We start from the raw sequence: 20,856 nt of genomic DNA on the forward strand, positions 1-20,856 counted from the left end.
CACCAGGCCCCCACCGCTCAGGGCCCCTCACCCTCGGGGCCCCGGGCCCCTAGCTGCGGCCGCGTCCCTCCCGCCTCTCGTCCCCCGCCCGACCCGCCTCGTGGGCAGCCCCCGCGCTCGGCCCGGCCCCGGGGCCCCGCACTCACGGCTGTAGAGGGCGATGCCCGCCGCGTCCGGGCCGGCGCGCACCTCGAGGCGCAGCGCCTGCTGCTCCGCGTGCCGCTGGATCTCGCCGTTCGCGTCGCCGATGGTGAGGAGGCGGGCGCCGGGGAACACGGACACCGCCGCGCAGGGCCCCGCGCCGCCCGGGACCGCCGCCCCTGCGCCGCCCGCGCCCGGCCCCGCCGCAGCCGCCGCCGCTGCCATCTTAGATCCGGCTCCAGGCCCCACCGCCGCCGCCGCCACCGCCGCCGCCGCCGCCGCGCCCGGGCCCAGGCCGCCGCCGCTGCCGCCGCCGCCGCTGCCGACGCGCAGGCCGAGGCCAAGGCCGAGTCAGGCAGCGCCGCCTGCCGGCCACGCTCCGCCTCGCCGCCACTGCCGCCGAGGTCCGGCCCCGTGGCGCAGCGCCCCCTGCTGGCCGCCTAGGGCACCGGGAGGGAGGGTGCCGGGGGACGGGGCCGCCCCGCCCCGCCCCGCCCCGCGCGAACGGTCGCGGCTTTGTGAGGTGGCTCCGCGGCCCAGGAACGGCGGGGGCGGAGCGTGAGCCGGGGGGCGGTGCTCCGTCTCGCGGACACGCCCCTGGGCTGGGGCCCCGCCCCCCGGCCGGGCGAGGCTCGAAAGGCCGCGCTTTGTACCGCGGGGCTGGCGCGGAGAAGCGGGGAGGGCGGGGACAGGGGCGCACCCTAGGGGGCGGTGTTCGACCGCGTGGACACGCCCTGGGCCACGCCCCGCGCAAACGGTCGTGCTTTGTGAGGCCGCCGCCCTGCCCGGAAAGGTGGAGGCGGGTCTGACGTCCGAAGGCTCCGACACACCTCTGCGGGTGCTCCGCCCCTTGGCCCTGCCCGGCTTTGTGAGGAGACACGCGGGGGGCGGGGTCCGGCTACGATAAGGCTCCGCCCCTGTACCGGTCCTGCTCCCTCCCACTGGATGTCGCTTTGTGAGGCGCCGGGCTCTCAGGGAGGGCCTGCGCGAGGGGCGGGGCCAGATCCCGGGACACGCCCCCAGCGTGTGGGCCCACCCCGGCCCTCCAGAAGGGAAAATCAGTTTGGGGAGGCACTCAGTCTCTGCCCTGGACCTGAGTCGTGGGAAGGCCCCCACCCCAGCATTCAGCCGCTCCTTCTCTCTTCCCCATCGTCTCCGCCCCCTTCCCCCATTGCCCTCCTCCTCCATCCTTGGCCATCTATTCCCCTACGAAAAATTCTAGGATCTCTCTCTCTAGGCCCCTCCCTTAACCCCTTTCTTCCCCCCCACCGATGACTGGCCAATGAATCTTGCAGAGCAGGGTCAGGTGCCGCCTTCACACACACACACACACACACACACACACACACACACACACCCCTATCTTCCAAGTCCGTCTGTCACTGCTTGAGGGCGTCATTCTCTTCTAGAGGGTCCAAAAAAGATTGTGACGTCTTTCCACCTTCTTTAGTTCCTACTCTTCTCTGAACCTCCATCATCTCACTCACCAGTGCAAGGACTTTAGCAAAGACCCCGTGTGACAGTGTCCGCCCTCCGAGCTTTCCCTTGACTGCATGCACCTGAGGGCAACTAGGCATCCGGTGATTAGACCCCAGAGATTCTGGGCTTGAAGGATTACACTCCACAGAGACCTTGGGAACTGCTGAACCAACACGTGCTGTAATTAATAATTTAGGCATCCCAGCAGGACAGGCTAACAGAACATACCCCGGGTACCCTATGTCCCAAAAACCTGGTTGGGTTGGTCAAGTCAGATGTGGCAAGGGGAGGAGGAAATCGGAGGGGTGTGTGGAGGGCCCAGATGGCTTATGGCCCAGCTGGGGGCCACAGGGATCCTAACATCTCCTTCCCACGAGGTCTGAGAAGCTGGGAACCCAAAAAGAGTCTTCCTGCTTTCTGTCCAGACTCCAGGACAATGTCTGTGCCCCCTCTGCTCCTCCTGCTTCTCTGTGAGGAGGGTCCCAAAGCCAAGGATTCCCTTTGCCTCCTCTGTCAATTCCCTGAGAAAACAGCAGCCAGAAATCTCAGAGTAGCTGGAGGGACTTCAGGCCCTCGAGAGAAGGGGCTGAATGGAGAATGCACAGACACAGAGGGGCCCCCGGTCCTCAGCCTCACTGGCAGGCCCGGAAAGTGCTGAATTCGGGGGGCTCAGGCGAGGATGACGTGGAGGTGGGCCTTTTCCGGGGCCCAGAGCTGCCGGGTGTCTCGGTGGAGCCTGAGCACGCATCTAGAGTGGTTGCATCTTCTTCTGGATTCATTTTCTTTGTCCATGGAGGAAAAACAGAGAACAGGGTGATTTGAGGTTCCACGATCCAGGGTCTCCCTACATTCTGAGTCTGAGATACCCCCCGCCCAGTCCATCCGGTCTCATTTCAGCCCCACACACCACCCCACAGCTTCAGGACCCAGATCCTGTCCTCTGTCCTCCTGCCTGTCTGCATGCTGAGTAGGGAAGCAGACGGCATGGGTTCAAATCCCACCTCCGCCTTGTCCCATTGAGTAACAACTTAACCCCTCTGAGCCTCACTTTTTCCTTTTGCCCAATGGGGAGAATGCTCCTAGACCCCTCCTAGAGTTGCTACAAAACATGGAGGAATTAAATAGATAAAGTGGCTAGCACATAGCAAGCGCTAATAGTTAAGTGAACAAAGCTGTGACCATGATCTCTTCCCCTCCCCCACCTTGTCGCCCTGTTCTGGACTCCCACAAAACCTGCCTCGAAAGTCTATCCTCTCCTCTACCATAGATGCTCCTGCCCCAAATGCCAGTCAAGAGGAGATGAACTTGGGATGCCTGGGTAGCTCAGTTGGTTAAGCGTCTACCTTTGACTCAGGTCATGATCCCAGGGTCCTGGGATCGAGTCCCACATCGGGCTCCCTGCTCAGTGGGGAGCCTGCTTCTCCCTCTGTCTCTGCTGCTCCCCCTGCTTGTTCTCTCTCTCTCTCTCTCTCTGACAAATAAATAAATGAATAAAAATCTTTAAAAAAAAAAAAAAGAAGAGATGAAGTTGATAAAACTGAAGTTTGGTGGGTGAAAGCAGGCTGGGGTTCCATCCCGGCCCCATACGTCCCTAGCTGGATGATCCTAGTAAGGCCATAATTAGCTTCCGTGTTCTTGTCTATTAAAAAAAAAAAAATGGGGCGCCTGGGTGTCTCCATCAGTTGTGTGTACGACACTTGATTTCAGTTAAGATCATGATCTCAGGGTCCTAGGATCCAGGCCCCCATCTAGCTCCCTGCTCAGCGGGAGGCCTGCTCAAGATTCTCTCTCTCTCTCCCTCTGCCCCTCCCCCTGCTCTCTCTCTCTCTCAAATAAACAAAATTTTAAAATTAAAATTAAAAAAATGTCAACCCCACTTCCTAGGGCATCCTAGAGCAAATATCAGACCCTCAGCAGGGTATCACGATACAAGCTGGAGAACAATTAGCTGCTTCACTTTTATTTCAGCCATCAAATGCTTCAAAAAGAAACTAGAATTGAAAGCAGGGACTCAGACAGATATTTGCATACCCATGTTCATAGCAGCACTGTTCATAATAGCTGAATGGCAGAAACAACCCAAGTGTGCATCAACAAATGAACAGAAAGCAAAATTCTGCCTTCAACAAGAATAAAATTCTGACACCTGCTACAACATGAATGAACTTGAAGACATTATGCTCAGTGAAGTAAGCCAGACACATGGGGTGCCTGGGTGGTTCAGTCGGTTAAGGGTCAGCCTTGGGCTCAGATCAGGATCCCAGGGTCCTGGGATGGAGTTCTGCGTGGGCGCCCCCTACTCATCGGGGAGTCTGCTTCTCCCTCTTCCTTTGCCCCTCCCCCATGCTGTGTGTGTGCTCTCTCGCTCTCTCTCAAATAAATAAAATCTTTTTTGTAAAACACCAGACACAAAAGGATGAACAGTATATGGCATCATTTCTAAATAAAATGTCCAGAATACGCAAATCCGCAGAGAGAGAAAGGAGCATGGTAGATGCCAGGGGCTCGGGTTGGTTAAGAATGAGAAGTTAGTATACAGTGGGGACAGTTCTATTTTTGCAGGACAGAGTTCTGGAGATCCATGGTGGTGATGGTTGCACAAGGTGAATGCACTTAATGCCACTGAGCTGGACTTTAAAAATGGCTAAAGGAGCTCCTGGGTGGCTTAGTCCTTAAGCATCTGCCTTCAGCTCACGTCATGATCCCAGGGTCCTGAGATCAAGTCCTGCATCGGGCTCCCTGCTCAGCAGGAAGCCTGCTTCTCCCTCTCCCACTTCCCTTTCATGTATTCCCTCTCTCCCTGTCTGTCAAATAAATAAATAAAATCATTTTTTCGAATGGCAAAAATGGTCAATTTTATGTTACATATACATGTTACCGTATTTTTTTTATGTTACCATAATGAAAAAAAAAAAAAAAAGAAAGAATACCTAGAAAAGATCTCACTAGAATTTTCTGTGAAGGAAAGGAAGCATGGTAGTGTGGCTAGCATGCTATCATTTATGTAGAAAGCATGAGGGTAAACATCCTCTCTTTTCACTTTTGCTTGCATTGCCAAGAAGCTCCTAATGGTGGTGGCTGTCTGCATGTGGAGGGGGAGACCATGGAGTGGAAAGGGGTTACTGACAGAAGGATGCTTTACTGGATATATAATTTTGACATATGGATGTGTTTCACATAAAAAAAAATTTTTTTAAGTAGGCTCTGGGGGCGCCTGGATGGCTCAATGGGTTGAGCCTCTGCCTTCGGCTCAGGTCCTGTTTCCCGGGTCCTGGGATGGAGCCCCACATCAGGCTCTCTGCTCAGCAGGGAGTCTGCTTCCCCTATTTCTCTGCCTTCCTCTCTGCCTACTAGTGGAATCTCTCTCTCTCTCTCTGTGTCAAATAAATAAATAAATAAATAAATAAATCTTCAAAATAAAAAAAAGTAGGCTCTGTGCCCAACATGGGGCTTGAACTCACCACCCTGAGATTGAGTCACATGCTCTATCCACTGAGCCAGCCAGGTGTTCCCCTCCCCCAAGTTTTTTAATTAAAAAAATATATACATATATAGTCACAAGGACTAAGATACTTTTTAAATTTTTCTCCCTGTCTCTGTTTCCATTTGTTTCATTTTCCTTAAAAAAAAAAAAAAAAAGAAAGAAAGAAAGAAAAAAAGAAAAGGAGAGAAGAAAATTCCCCAGGGTCCTGGTGCCTTGACAGCACGCCTTCTCACAGAAAGTTTTAGAATTTGCCCTGCCTGCTGGATTTTGGGCGGGGGGAGGGTTTTGTTTTTTACTTTTTGTTTTTCGTTTTTTGTTTTTTCTTAACACCATAGGATTTGTCCCGGAACTGAGACCTCACAGGGCTGAACTAGCCGGCGGGGCCAAGCCCCTTCCTTCCCACATTCATACACAGTTTAAATTCCCTTGCTCCTCTCTCCGGAACCCCCGTATCGCGTCTGCACCTGCCCTTGGGCGTCGCCGGGTAAGGGGGCGCGTCTCTGGTCCCTCCACGCCCGCGGCTCCCCGGGACTCCCTGCCGCCTCCCTCCGCCCTCTCCCTCCGTCCATCATCCGCCGTGTTTGCTGTCTCCTGAATCGATCTGACCAGCATCCGTTCCCTTCTTCCACCTCCGCTTCCGACACGCTGGACCAAGCACCCACCACTTAGCTCGCCTGGACCAGCACCGTCGCCTCGGTCCTGGCAACCACCCCCGACCCCCGATTGACACATTCTGGTCGGCCCACGCCCCCCAAGTCTGTCCTCCCCGCAGCCGCCAGAGGGCGCGGGTGAGCACCTGAATCGGTCACCTCTCCCCCGCCCCCCTTCCCCGCCCGGGAACGCTCCATGGCTCATCACATCGCGGCAACAAAGTTCTCCGCGAGGCTCCCCTCGACTCTCCATTCGGCTCCACTCCAGTTATCCTGGACGGTGCCAAGAACGTGTCCCCGAGACTGGGGCCATCTTCCGTAGCTACCCCCTGCCTGTTGGCCATCTCTGAGACTTCCTGGATCTCCCATCTAAGGGCAAAGTGAGCTTCCCTCCCACTCCTACCCCCTGTGGCATCGTCTGTCTCCCCGCCACCCACCCCCAGGGAGAAATTAAAAAGCTCTGAAGAATTAAAGGCTTTGTCCTGTTCTTGTCCCAACACCCAGGAAGGGTGTGTTGAACCAACCCAACCCTCTCCCATTATGGTGCCCTTGGCACCAACTCCCCACCCAGGCTCCCTGACTGCAGTCCCAAAGTGCCCACTTGCAAAGGGGCAGATTACAGAGACCTTCCCCACCTGTAAGAGAAATGCTCAGCTTGGAGAGTTAAGCTGAAATCCCTGAAACTGAACATAAAAACAGGCTTTTCTTTACCAGGAGGGGACTACAGTGTGCATCAGACTGTTAAAAAGCACGTGACCCTTGGGGCACCTGGGTGGCTCAGTGGGTTAAAGCCTCTGCCTTTGGCTCAGGTCAGGATCCCAGGAACCTGAGATGGAGCCCCACATCTGGCTCTCCACTCAGCGGGGAGCCTGCTTCCTCCTCTCTCTCTGCCTGCCTCTCTGCCTACTTGTGATCTGTCAAATAAATAAATAAATCTTAAAAAAAAAAAAAAGCACGTGACCCTACCGGCTCACCCTGAGTCCCCTGTCACCATTCTGTAGGGTCAGCCCCATGGTGTGCAAAGGCGTCCTGGGGATCCTGCCCAAGGGCATCAGACGGCCTGGACGTGGCTGCCTCCCATCCCCTGGGATTTTTCCAGAGCCAACTCTCAGCTCTCAAACAAATCCCTGCTCAGGGATTCTGGGCTTTTCCCAGCCACCCCCCACCCCCGCCCCAAGCTCAGAGATATCAGGTCAGCCCAGCCTGATGGTGGTCTTCCAGAGGTTAAGACAGTCAGCAGAAACCCAGGACCAAGAAATGCAATGACTTACCATGGAGATGGCAAACAGAGAGTTATCAAAGGTCATATCTGAAATAGAAAGAGAAAGGAAAGCCCAGTGCCAGTATAAAATCCCTGCTCACTGCCCTCCGGGGGCCCTCCCGTCAGAGCCACAGGCCTCAAGTCAACTGTGAGGAAGGGCTTGGGACCCATTTCCCAGCATGCTTTGCTCCCTTCCAGCCCATTCTGCAAGGTGAACCATTCCCAGCTGTGAACTGAACTGTGTCCTTTTTCTCCTCAGAGCCCTCCCCCAGGGGCCTCTTGTGGCCCTCTGATAAATGGGTTTCTCCTCTCTGCTCCCACTTTCCAGAACTTCTCTCAGGGCCTCCACCGCCCCAGGCTCTCCTTCCATTGTCTGCTCTCCACCCGCCTCCACCCCCCACGGCCCCCTCCTGCATCTCTGCCTAAACACCACTTCCTCCCAGGACTGCCCTCCTGGCCCCAGACAGGGTCCCGCCGGCCATGGGCTGTTTCCCCACTGCAGGATGGGCTTGTGAGTGAAGACCACCTGTCTTGGTCTTTGAGGGATGCCCCCCAAACGTTAGCACATAGTAGATGCTCAGTAAAATTATGGACCCGTGGGAGCTCCTGGGTGACTCAATCGGTTAAGCCTCTACCTTCCGCTCAGGTCATGATCCTGGCATCCTGGGATCAAGCCTGAGTAGGACTCCTTGCTCAGGGGAGGGGGGCTGCTTCTCCCTCTGCTGCTGCTCCCCCTGCTTGTGCTCTCTCTCTCTCAAATAAATAAATAATCTTTTTTAAATTAAAAAAAAAGTGTGGAACAGTGAAAGTACAGAGGATGGAATTTCTCTGCTTGGGGCCACTTCCTGAATGCCCCCCCGGCCCCCAGGTGGAAGCCTTCAGGATGACACATTCTGGATCACCACTTAAGGACAGGGCCAGGCCGTCTGTGCCCCGTGGAACTGAGGGCCCAGCACTGGAAGCAAGTGTTACATACACACTTGTGTTTTTCTCCCAAGGGGTAAGAAGAATGATAGGGTGCTGAAGGCAGGGAAATAGAAACACACCCCCCAATCTAGGGAGTCAGGGAAGGCTTCCCGGAGAAGGTGGCCTTTAGACCAAGACCAGAGGGAGAAAGAATGTTGTAGGCAGAGATCAGGGTGACTGAAGGGCCTGAGGATGAGACGGAGAGAGAAGGTGAGAGGTGAAACCTGGCCCTGGGGGGAGGGGAGGGTGTATCCTTGACCCTAAGGGAAGTGAGCGGCTGCAGAAGAGGCTCAGTAGCAAGTAAGGAGACCCGCTAGCATTTTTCTTTCTTCCTTCCTTTCTTTCTTTCTTTTTTTTTTTTTTTAAGATTTTATTTATTTGTCAGAGAGAGAGAGAGCGAGAGTGAGCACAGGCAGACAGAGTGGCAGGCAGAGTCAGAGGGAGAAGCAGGCTCCCTGTGGAGCAAGGAGCCCGATGTGGGTCTCGATCCCAGGACGCTGGGATCATGACCTGAGCCGAAGGCAGCTGCTCAACCATCTGAGCCACCCAGGCGTCCCCCCGCTAGCATTTTTGAGGGGGTGAGCCTGCCCTGGCAGGGGATAGGAGTAAGAAGGTACATACCTGTGGTGGCGAAGTTGACCTGAACCCAGCAGGATTCTCGCTGTCTGCAAAGGGATTGGGGAGAGAGATGACCCGCTCCTCTCAGACCGGAGGGTTGTTCCAGGAGGCCCTGGCTCCAAACTTGGCCTTCACTCCCCACCTTTCTTTGCATCCTCCCCCGAGTCCCCTCAGAAGGAAGTTCTCTTCCAGGAGCCGCATCGCCTGGTGAAGTCTGGATTCGATCCCTGGGGCTGCTGCTAGCTCTATGCCACCAGGCAGTGGGGGCTCCAGCCCTCTTAGGGAAGAAACTGAGGCTGCGGCCACTGCCTACAGGCTACAAGTTGGGCACCGCACAGCCCCAGAGGGTGTCACCTCTCCCAACTCTGACTTCCTATAGAGTATTACAACCATTTTGGGCAGTCAGTGGTTAAGGGATGTGAGCACGACTCAACCACTTGCTCCCTGCATGGCTAAGTTGAGCCTCAGTCTACTTGTCTATAAAATGGGACTACTTATAAAGGCCAGCTCCAGCAGTAGCTGTGAGCAGCTATGGACTCCAGCAGAAGCTCCTAGCACAGCGCTCTGCACACCCTAGGTGCTTTATAATTGACCCCAGTTCCTCTTAAGCAACCCTCCCACGAGAGGGCGCTGTTTGGAATGGAGACACCCACCCCCCACCCAGCACCGGAAGTGCCCCTCTGTCCCCAGAACCTGGCCAGGTCTGATTCCTTAACACCCATCAGGAACTTCTACCACGAACCCACCAACCATCTGATATTTCTTTCCACCAAAGCACCCTTTGAGGATCTCCAGAGATGGTCTCACCTTTTCTTCTGCAAATTTTTTACTTTAACTGGGAACAAAAAAATAAATAAACATTTATTAGATTTTAGTCGTGGTTGCCTCCTAGTTCCAAAAAACAAAACAAACAAGACTGCAGGGGCGCTTGGGTGGCTCAGTGGGTTAAGCCTCTGCCTTTGGCTCAGGCCATGATCTCAGAGTTCTGGAATCGAGTCCTGCATCGGGCTCTCTGCTCAGCAGGGAGCCTGCTTCCCCCTCTCTCTTCCTGCATCTCTGCCTACTTGTGATCTCTCTCTGTGTGTCAAATAAATAAATAAAATCTTAAAAAAAAAAAAAGTCTCCAAAGTCTCCCTCATATATTTATGACCCAACCTTGCCTTCTCCTCCCACAAATGTGCCCCTCACAGGAGAGCTACTGCAAAACCCTCCCCACCACCCAATTACCTGAGTGATGTGTATTGGTAAAAGCTTCAAACAAGCATGTAAAAAAATTTTTTTTGTTAAAGATTTTATTTTAAGTAATTTCCATATCCAACGTGGGACTCGAACTCACAACCCCAAGATCAAGAGCTGCATGCTCTACCTACTGAGTCAGCCAGGTGCCCCCTACTACTGTTTCACTTGGTTTTGTTTATTGTCAGCTGCAGTGATTGACAGGAGCTGGGGGAGGAGGAATGGTGAGTTAGTGTTTAAAGGGTCAGAGGGGGGGCCTGGGTGGCTCAGCAGGTTAAAGCCTCTGCCTTTGGCTCAGGCCATGATCCCAGGGTCCTGGGATTGAGCCCTACATCGGGCTTTCTACTAAGTGAAGGGCCTACTCCCCGCCCCCCCGCCTGCCTCTCCACCTACTTGTGATCTCTGTCTGTCAAATAAATAAATAAAATCTTTAAAAAAAATAAATAAAGGGAACAGAGTTTCAGTCGGGGCAGATGACAAAGTTCTGGAGATGGACAGTGATGATGGTTGTGTAACGAATTGAACGTACTCAATGCTGCTGAACTGGACACTTAAAAATTAAGGGTTGAAATGTGAAACTTTGGGGCGCCTGGGTGGCTCAGTGGGTTAAGCCGCTGCCTTCAGCTCAGGTCATGATCCCAGGGTCCTGGGATTGAGTCCCGCATCGGGCTCTCTGCTCAGCGGGGAGCCTGCTTCCCTCTCTCTCTCTCTGCCTGCCTCTCTGTCTACTTGTGAGCTCTCTCTGTCAAATAAATAAATACAATCTTAAAAAAAAAAAAAAGAAATGTGAAACTTTGTGTTATACATATTTTATAATTTAAAAATATATGTCATGGGTGCCTGGGTGGCTCAGTGGGTTAAGCCATTGCCTTCGGCTCAGGTCATGATCTCAGGGTCCTGGGATCAAGTCCTGCATCAGGCTCTCTGCTCAGCAGGGAGCCTGCTTCCCTCTCTCTCTCTCTCTCTCTGCCTGCCTCCCTGCCTACTTGTGATCTCTCTCTGTCAAATAAATAAATAAAATCTTAAAAAAAAATAAAAAAACAAAACAAAAAAAAAATATGTCAACTTCCCCCACCCCACCACCAACAGTGCACTTCTGGAAGAGTCTTTAGTGCAAGTTTTTGAGTAAGACCTCCCAGCTGTATGCCTCAGTGCTCCTAAAAAATGGGTGTGATTGGGGGTTCATTTGCACATCCCAGCAGTTGCACATCGGGCAGCCTCTGGGATCTGCACCATCTCTGCCTGCTGTTACCTTTCCTGACCATCACGGCAATGGCCACCAGCCCAGCAAGGAGAAGGAGGGCTCCAGCCAGGCTCAAGGAGAGTGCCAGTATCCAAGTGGGCACTAGAGGAACAGGAGAAAAAGAGGGGGGACAGGTTATGGAGTTGTGGGGTGCAGGGTGAAGGTGGGACACCTGGTTATCCTCCAGATAACCTTTGGGGAGCCAGCCCCCTCCCCATACTGCCCAACCATTTGACTTGGGTGTAGCTGGACCCTGGGGATCTGGCAAGTCTTGTGACCGGTCAATTAGCATATCCCCCACCCCCCAGTCGCGGTGATTGGTTCAGGGATAGGCATGTGGGCAAAGCAGAGCTAATGAGAGCTGATTCTGAGTCTTGGCTCCACTACTGGGAAAAGAGGGTTATTCCTCCCGCCAGCATTACAACGCTGGTAGGATATATATCTAAGTCTGCTAGGCACAATTTTGACAACATGAAGAGGGGTTCTTGCCTGAGAATAAGACACAAAAAAGCAGAGTTGAGAGCTGACAAATGATTCCTGACTTCTTTGAGCACCTGGATCCAGCCATGCCTGAAGTCAATGCTGCAAAGTGACTTCAGTTTGGCAAACCAACACATTCTCTTTTGTTGCTGAAGCCAGTTTGAGACAAGTTTCCAGTTACTGGCAGCCTGAGAGTCCTGCTGCCTTCAGCCTGATACCAGGGGTGTCAGATGGCAACCACCCCCAGCCCCATGGCGGACCCTGAAATCCATGCAGAGGTCAGCCACAAAAGCATGAAGCTCCAGCTTCACAGTTTACTTCTCTGCAAGGGATGTGACTTCTCCTCCCTGAAGAGAGGGGGTCTCTCAGGAAAGAGAGGAGGAGATGACCCAATCCCTATGGAGATCAGGAGCTAAGCCAGGAAGGGGAAGGAACAGACATATACTTGATATTCTCACACTGTTAGCCCTTGTTCATTCATTCATCTGGGGCAGGAGGTCTGTTGTCCCCTCCCCACTCTGAGACCACAAACTCAAGGTGCTTGAAGGGGGCCTTTGACGGTGGAGCTCAAAGACACAGACTGTTTGCCACCGCAAGGCACTGGGGCTTCTGTGAGCAACAACATTCTCTTTAAGTGGGGCTACTGCGGGTAACAAAGTTCTCTTTGCCACTGGAAAGTTCTGATGGATGGTGAAGCAGAGGCTCTACCTGGAGACACCTCCTCCCTCCCTCCTGCTCCTTGATCCAGAGCCCACACCCAGCCTCCTGTCCTGAAAAGAACACAGGAAAATATCGGTCTTCCAGGCCTTCTGTCTCGCTTCGACAAAGAAACAAAGTCCCGGATGCACCCAAAGGCCCTGCGCGATTGTCTTCACCCCTTCCGCACCCTCTTCTCCCCCAACTTCTCTCCTTGCCCACCATGCTTCAGCCCTACTGAGAGAGCACCCTGGTGTTCCTCAAACATTCCAAACACGTGCCACCTCCGGGCCTTTGCACAGCTGGCTCCCTCTACCAGGGACCCTTTCGCCATAGATCCCCACATGGCTGCTCCTCATCATTTAGGTCTTTGCTCAAATGTCGCCCCCTTGGAGGCTTTCCCTGGCCACTCTCCTCTGTACTTAAAACGACACCCTTCCCTAGCTGGTACTTTATCCCGGCCTCTTTATTTGGCCCCTGCTGGCTACACTGAATATTTTCTGGCCTCCCTGCTTCTCTACTGTCTGTATCCCCTCTGAATGTCAGCTGGGGGAGGGTAGGGACATTGTTTTACTCGCTGCTGAAAATGCAGGTCCAAGAACAATGTCTGGTACATAGAGGGTGCTCAGAACTGGAGGAGGGGGGCAGGGCAGTGGAGTGTGGAGGGTTAACGCCTGGATACTAAGGCCCATGGGATCCCAGCTCTGCTGCCCTGTTAGCTGTGTGACTTGGCCAAATCCCTTCATCACTTGTGCCTCAGTTTCCTTATCTGCAAAATGGGGAGCATCGCTGAACCCATCGCGTGGGATGACTGTGAGAATTCAGCAATGAAGGTGAGTGAGCCCTGGACAGCTGGAGGCCTGGCTCGTTCCACAGAGGCTTCCAAGCAGAGGGAACAGCACGGGCAAAGGCTCAGCGGTGCGCCAATGGAGCTGTGGGCTGCGAAGGCGGGCAGGAGGGTCTTACCTGGGTAGGAGACGTTTACCACCTCACTGGGATCTGACAGCTGCGGCTTCAGGTCCTCACTTAGCACCCTATACTGGCAGTAAAATGGGCCCCCTGGAGCCTCCCTGCCACCGCCGCTTAGGTTGAAGGTGACCCCAAGCTGGTCCACGGGTGCCTGCAGGAGCTGGACCACCTGCCCACCACGGTAGAGCGTGAAATTTGCCCCCGGGAAGCCCTCAGGGGCCATGCAGGCGATGTGGATGGGATCTTCCTGGCTGCTGGGGTGCGGGGGCACCAGCAGGATGGACGGCGCTGGGATTGCCAAGGAGCCTGTAATGCAGAAAAAGGGAGGCAGTCTGAGTGGTTAGAGCAGAGGAGTTTCATGGCTCTGTGGCCTTGGGCAAGCGGCTGACCCTCTCTGGGCCTCAGTCTTTCTTTACAGGTAAGTAGTTGACCCTATCCCATTGCTATGTTGAGAGGTTTGGGGACTAGGCACCTGGCAGGGGGTCGCTGCGTTTGAGTCATTTTATTATCATCGCAGTGGTTATTACATAGCGACGCGACCATAGCCTTACTACTTCCATTAACAGCCCTCACCGGATGCCCAGCCCTGTTAGGTGCTGGGGATGGAACATGAGTGAGATGGACGGATAGACATGCCTGTCTCGAGGAGCGGATGTTTTCAGGGAGACAAGAAGCACCGGGAAGCCCATCAGACAGGGTCATGGGAAGCCTACACTGGCTGGGCAGGCCATGGAGGGCTTCCCTGAAGAGGGGACACAGGAGGAGCTAGGGGAGAGTATTCCGGGCAGAGGGAAGAGCTTGGGCAAATGCTGGGAGGGTGGAAGGGGTGTGCAGTCTTCAAGGAGGCCAGGGTGGCTGGAGGGGATGAGCCACGGAGAGGATGGGAGGAACAGAGAGCAAAAGGGCTTCTCCTGTTTCCCAGGCCATGGTGAGGAATTGGGGTTTGGGGGGTACAGTTTCCTATAGGAGGTACCAGTGTCTCCCCAACTGGCTCCAGGCTCCCAAGCAGAGCTCAGGCGAGGTCTACACAAGCCTCTCCCTGTTTGGCCTCTAGACTTTTGCACGGGTTCCCCTAGCCCCCAGCAGAATCTCCTGTTGCCCCAGCCCCGGAGGTAACAGCCTGCAGAAGCCAAGCGGGGCTGAGTCATGGGGCGTGGGCACCGCTGTCCCCAGCGGGGTGGGATTTCTGATAGCCTTGATGTGCGGGTGGTGAGGAGCACCTTAAGACAAAGCCATGCTCCTGGGGGCATGTCCAAAACTCTGGGGCAAATCTGTCAGCTTTCAGCCTCCTCCAGCACCTGGGGAAGGCAACCCTGGGCTGCTTTCTGCCATCAGAGCAGAGGTCAGGTAGGCAGAGGGGGTGGGAGAGGGGTGGGGCTGATGCAGGGGGGACATCGGGCTCACCGGCTGCAAAGAGCAGGATGGTCCAGGGCATCTCTCCTCCCCAGTTTGGCCGGGAAATCTGGCTGAGGCCAGCGTGGCCCACGGCTCACCGCCAGCTCCTCCTGTGGGGCCAGAGCAGGGAAAGGAGAACCAGGGCTGATTGGAACGAATGTTTCCTCACTGGCAGGAAGTTGCACACACACGCTCAGCTGCCGAAAGGGACTCTCTCCTCTCCCCACCCCTTCCACAGACGCACATCAGATTCTGGCACTTCGCTGCACCTTGGTGGCCACATTTCTGCAGAGATGGTAGAAGGGACACATGGCTAAGATGATCAGGTGGGGTGTGTGTGTGTGTGTGTGTGTGTGTGTGTGAGAGTGTGTGTGTTTCCTCCCCTTCTGGTTGGGTTGAGGCTGTTTGGGAAACCCATGCCCAAGACACAAACCTTAGCTCAACCAGTTCCAGCGTGGAGACATGTTGGGCAGAGGTCAATAGAGCATAGGGATTAGTGCTTGGCTTCTGCACTTCTGGCAAGACATGGTCTGTCTCTGAAGCCTCAGTTTGCTGCTCTGCAGAATGGGGCTAAGAGTTGCAGGTATTAGATCCAAAGAACTCATAATATATACCAAAATGTAATGCTAGAGGTGTAAGTGCTCCCAGTGTGAGGCCATGGGAGCATGACCATCCCTGTGAAAGAGAACAGTAGGTCCAAAACTAAGGGAATGATATAGTTTACAGAATAAATTGCCTCCCGTTTACAACCCAGAAACTCCCAAAGGTCTGTGTTACCAGTAGGTTTGCTTTGGTCTCTCTCAACATTTCTGTTCAAGTCAGGCAGGTCCACCTGGAGGTTTACACTAGGGAAGGATGTTAAGTATGTGGTCACTAAACAACAAAAAAGGGTCATTATGCTGGATGTTTTTATTTGGATACATGAGGCTCATTCCAATGTCAGGACCTTTGCACGTGCTGTCTCTGCTGCCTGGGACAGAATTTTATTAATCTGTTAAGATTCCACTTCTCTTTCAGGGTTCAGCTTAAATAAAACTTCTGGGAAATCTTTCCAGATACCTCTGGATTTAGAAAATTTTCCTTGCTGAATTATACTACAGTGTCCTGAAATTAGCATGCTTGTATTTTCAAAGAATTTCTCTGTTTCATCCAAATTGTAGAGCTTATCAGTAAAAATTCTTCATATTCCCTTATTATACTTTTAATGTCTGTAGGGTCTGTGGCGATGTCCCTCTTTCAATGGTAATGTGTTTTTTCTCTCTTTCTTGAATAGTCTTGGTAGGGGTAAATCAGTTTCCTTAATCTTTTCAAAGTACTAGCTTTTAGCTTTGCTATTTTCCTCTATTTTCTGCTTTGGATTTCATTGTCTTTTTGACTTATCTTTATTTTTTCTTTCTTCTATTTACCTTATGTTTCATTGGCTCTTCTTAGATTCTCAAGATGGAAGCTTAATTCATTGATTTTAAACATTTTTCTCCCAATATAAGCATTTAAAGCTATATATTTCCCTCTAAGTACTGCTTTAACTGCATCTCACACGTTCTGACTTGTTGTGCCCAAGTTAGAAATATTTTCTTATTTCCCTTGTGAATTTTTTCTGGGACTCATACTTTATTTAGAAATGTGTCGGGACGCCTGGGTGGTTCAGTGAGTTAAGCCGCTGCCTTCGGCTCAGGTCATGATCCTAGGGTCCTGGGATCGAGTCCCGCATCGGGCTCCTTGCTTGGCACTGCCTCTCTCTTCACCTCTGCCTGCCTCTCTGCCTGCTTGTGTGCTTTCTCTCTCTCTCTTTCTGACAAATAAATAAACAAAATCTTAAAAAAAAAAATGTGTCAATTTCCAACATTTGTGATTTTTTGGATAGCTTACTGTTAGTGATTTTTAGTATATGTTCTGCCGAAGCGAGCACTGTTAGTGATTTTTAAATTTAATTCCTTTGTGGCCAGGGAATGCACTCCATATAATTTCTATCCCTTGAGACCGAGGGATACTTTAATGGCCCAGCATATCTCGATCCACATTCTTTATGCACTTGAAATGAAAGTACACTCTGCAGTTGTTTCGAATAATAGTCTGTAAACATCCATTAAATTAGGTCATCGTGATTTATAGAACATGCTTGAGTTTATCAAAATCATTCAGTTCTCTTCCTTTCAGGGTGCAGGGGTGGGTCTGTGGTGACTCCTGTAGTTTCCCAATGCCTACCCCAGTGGTTGGCACACAGTGAACCACAACTAGTTCTTGATTGTCTGACCTGAAAGTCAAAAATATTCAGTCTAGTTTTGTCGCTCTATCCTGGTTGTGTAAGATACAGAGTTAAGAGAGATTCCTGGCTTATTTATTCCACCAGTTGTTTACTGAGTGCCACGAAGGGCTCAGAACTGTGCTGAGTGCCAGGGACACTGTGAGGGAGAAAACCTCCTGCCCTCAGGATGCTCAGAGTTCAGTTAGAGGGGCAGACAGCCAGACAATGACAGTCTAGTTGGTGAAGTGCTCTAATGGAGGCAGTCACCAAGGGGAGCTCTTAACCTAGTTTCTTCTGGAGGTTCAGGGAGGGCTTCTGGGAGGAGGTGTTATCTGACTCCAAAACCCCGAGAAGGAGACAAGGGGAGGATATTCTAGGTATATGTAATAAAGTGTGTGAAAGACCTTGGATGAATGCGAGGACTTCATCCTGGGAGCATTTAACCTGGTGCAAGAATCTTTAACCTGGAATTTTGACTTCAGACAGAGACACACTTACCTGTATCAGTCAGCTTTCGTACAGATAAAGCCTAGAAGAGGTACAACTAGGAGTCATGGGCAGGCTGAAGGGAAATCAGCCGGGGATGTGACTCCCCGGATCAGGAAGCCGTTACCAGCCTGGGCCTGATGTTGCTAGGGAAGGAGCAGCTTGTGGAACTTAGGGATAGCGGAGTTGCAGGCTTTGGTAGAAACACGCAGCCCCACAGGGTGGGAGCCAGAGTATATGTTTACCTACACCCACCTCTCCTCCAGCCCTCGGATCTCCTGCCGGGGCCAAACCCAACTGGATGTTGAAGGAAAAGGCAGCTAAGTTGACCCGCTGTGTAGAGATCAGCCTCCAGGGGCACAGAGCAGGGCACGAAGGCGTTGGGAAGGGCTCAGGTAGGGCGCTCAAAGACTGCCTAGCATACACGCTCAGAATCTTTAGGTTATAATTTCAGGGGATTCCTGGCCTTGAGAAGCCAGTCGGCAAACTCCGCATGGTTGTAAGAAGCCCAGGCTGACTGCAGGCCGACACTGCAAAGGGAAGATGGACTCCACGGGACGAGGCCTGTGTAACTGCTCCGTCTCTTCTCTGGCTACTCCTCTCCTGCCGCTCTTCCTTTCTGCCCCTGCAGCACTCTGAGTGCCTTCTGACCTCAGAGCATGGTTCTCTCTGCTTGCTTCCTCTCACTTCTGCTTCAAGTCTGAGATTCAATGCCTCCTCCTCAGGGAGACCCAACTCCCCAAGCCATCCACCGACCGCCCAACATTTACTCTGCGGTGCCCACAACTACCTGAAATCATGTTAGTTCCAAACTCAGGGATGACCGTATGACCGTCCTCCTCCACGGGAATGGCCGCTCCATGCGGACACGGAGTCTATTTTATTCACAGTGTCAGACACTCAGTAAATATTTGTTGACTCCTTGGACAGGGGGTAGTGTTTTCAACTGAAGCAAACAAGAAACAGAAACTTCGACAAACCGAGCAAACACAGTCAGAATCAAGTTCATCCGAACTCTGGAAGACAGGCCAAGGTTTGTGCCCACCAAGTGAACACTGAATCATAATGAAAAGGAAACTTGAAATGGCAGGAAAGAAAGCTCTGTGCTGTTTCCCCCCCCATCCTTCCCTCATCTCCTTCCCAGCGCAGTGGAGGTCTTGAAGTCAGCAGCCTGTGTCCCCAGTATGGGGCTCCGGTACTCGGTCGCTGAGGTTGGCAGTATGGTGTTCGTCTGTTTTAACATGCCTGGCAGGTTCCTATGGGACCAACTCAAGGTGCTTGTCTGTTGAACTCAGAATGCATTCCTGGAAAACACTGTAAGGCAAAGGGAATAACCCACAGCCACCTGGGGCAAAATATTATAATCGAGGACAACACTAACCAGGGATTTTACCAGCTAAAATGGGTTTATTCAGGAATAGCAAAGAAATGCAACTGAGAACAAGCTAATCCTCAGCAAACACATAGGAAGGTCTGGAGAACAAAGAAGAAAACTCTTTTATAGAGAAAAGGGGAAGTCCGGCAGGCTGTTATGAACAAGAAATCCATTGGCTTAAACTGGGAGTTGGAGGTGTAGTGATGTTTCATTGGTCGAGTAGTCTCAGTCTCTCATTGGCTGGGCTGTACCAGCAGGAGAAAATCTTTCTTCCCCTGCTGTGGTAGTAGAGTCAGGTAGGAAAGTACCAGTTTGCAATGTACATCTCTTCCTGTGGGGTCTGCAATTGACAATGAGTGGTAGGGTGTGAGAGCTCCCCCTCCTACCTCCTGATTCCAGCTAAAGGAGGTTTCCTCTTATTATTTTCACAACAATGGACATGCCAAAAGCTGGGAGGAAGAGCTGGGGTGAGAGTTTCTCTGGTAATTAAGGCATTCAGAAGCACCCATATATACTGGGGGATTTAGCGAACAACATACATGCCCAGGGCAGGAAAAGTGCTCAAGAAAGAGCTGAGAAGACCTTGAGCTTTCAGCTCAGGCTTATCTCTAGATCCAGTGCAAACAGGAAGTGAAGGCTAAGGCAAAATTGTAAATGACCTGGAAAAGCAGGTCTTTTTACAGACACAGGTCTGAAGGAGTGTCCCAGAATAAACCTGAGGGAAGATTTTTCTTTTTTCTTTCTTCTGCTTGCTCTCTATAATATATAAATGACTATTATAACTCAACAACCAAAAGACAACCCAATTTTAAAATGGGCGAAAGACTTGAACAGACATTTCTCAAAACAAACAAACAAACAAAAACAAATTAAAAAAAAAAAAACCCCAAAACCAACCAAAACAAAACAAACAAACAAAAAAATACAAATGCTGAACAAGCACCTGAAATGATGCTCAACGTCATTAGGGTAATGCAAATCAAAACCACAATGAGATACTATTTCACAACCATTAGGATGGCCATAATAGAAATAAATAGAAAATGGCATGTGTGGATAAGGATTTGGAGAAATTGGGGCACCTGGATGGCTCAATCATTAGGTGTCTGCCTTTGGCTCAGGTTATGATCCCAGGGTCCTGGGATCAAGCCCCATATCAGGCTCCCTGCTCAGCAGGAAGCCTGCTTCTCCCTCTCCCACTCCCGATGCTTGTGTTCCCTAAAATCTTTAAAAGAACAAGCAAAACAAATAAGGATTTGGAGAACTTGAAGCCCTTATACATGGGGTATCAAAATGGTGGGAGTACAAAATGGTGCAGCTCTGTGCTCAGCAAGGAGCCTGCTGGAGTTTCTGTCCCCTCCTTCCCCCTCTACTCCTGCCCCCACCCCACCTTGCTCTCGCAGGCTCTCTCTAAAATAAATAAAACTTAAAAAAAAAAAAATATATATATATACATAAATATATAAATTAAAAATAAATTTTCAGGGCGCCTGGGTGGCTCAGTTGTTAAGGGTCTGCCTTCGGCTCAGGTCATGATCCCAGGATCCTGGGACTGAGCCCCATATCGGGCTCCCTGCTCAGCGGGAAGCCTGCTTCTCCCTCTGCTTCTGTTCCTCTCTCGTTGTTTCTCTGTCAAATAAATTAAAAAAAATTTGTTTTCAAAATGTCCAAGCAGCGCGTTTGAATGACAGAAAACTTTGGAAATGAAAAGGAACAGTAACAGTGACTGCACATAAACTTTGACACAAGGTGGTGTGACTTCCCCAAGTTCTCCAAAAGCAGGAAAGAGCTGACAGCCACCAGCTGTATTCGAAAAGTAACTGTCAACAACTGCCAGCCACTCCAGGGCCTATCTTTAAAGACTCAAAATTTCCATCTAAACATTCTTCCTTATGTTTAGACAGAATCACCAAGTAGAGTCCATTTCTCCAGTGACTTCTTGGCTTATTTGCCAGCTTCCGAGAGGGTGGTCGCCTCCAAATATTCTAAGCCAGACTGAGGGAGCAGAGGTTAGTTACATGGTGGGCTGCCTAGTGGTGGGCGATCAGCCTGGAAAATAGCAGATAATATGCTGAGCGCCGAACGAGCATTCTCTCAATCTTCACAACACCCCAATGAGGTAAGACGAGCAT

At 51.8% G+C, this 20,856-nt stretch overlaps 2 protein-coding genes across 3 annotated transcripts in view; both read right to left on the reverse strand.

Annotated features, from left to right (window-relative positions):
• Positions 1-432, reverse strand: part of CARM1 (coactivator associated arginine methyltransferase 1) — a 42,895-nt gene extending 42,463 nt beyond the window's left edge. Inside the window, exon 1 of one of the 2 annotated variants that reach the window (XM_082731490.1) lies at positions 147-432. In XM_082731490.1, coding sequence (XP_082587616.1) covers positions 147-366 — 220 coding nt within the window. In that variant the 5' untranslated portion in view covers positions 367-432. The remainder of the gene's footprint in view (positions 1-146) is intronic. The other variant, XM_082731489.1, reaches the window with a different exon arrangement.
• A 1,346-nt stretch (positions 433-1,778) lies between these two features.
• Positions 1,779-14,728, reverse strand: LOC309865361 (protein HIDE1). Its single transcript, XM_082731635.1, has 7 exons — positions 14,628-14,728; positions 13,221-13,529; positions 11,088-11,180; positions 9,407-9,434; positions 8,603-8,646; positions 7,026-7,063; positions 1,779-2,402 (listed from the first exon to the last, which is right to left on the reverse strand). The coding sequence occupies exons 1-7, from the start codon at positions 14,656-14,658 to the stop codon at positions 2,253-2,255; spliced, it is 693 nt and encodes a 230-aa protein (XP_082587761.1). The 5' UTR covers positions 14,659-14,728; the 3' UTR covers positions 1,779-2,252.
• Positions 14,729-20,856: the final 6,128 nt, after the last annotated feature.

Source organism: Mustela nivalis (assembly GCF_964662115.1).
Source record: "Mustela nivalis genome assembly, chromosome: 1".
NCBI lineage: Eukaryota > Metazoa > Chordata > Mammalia > Carnivora > Mustelidae > Mustela > Mustela nivalis.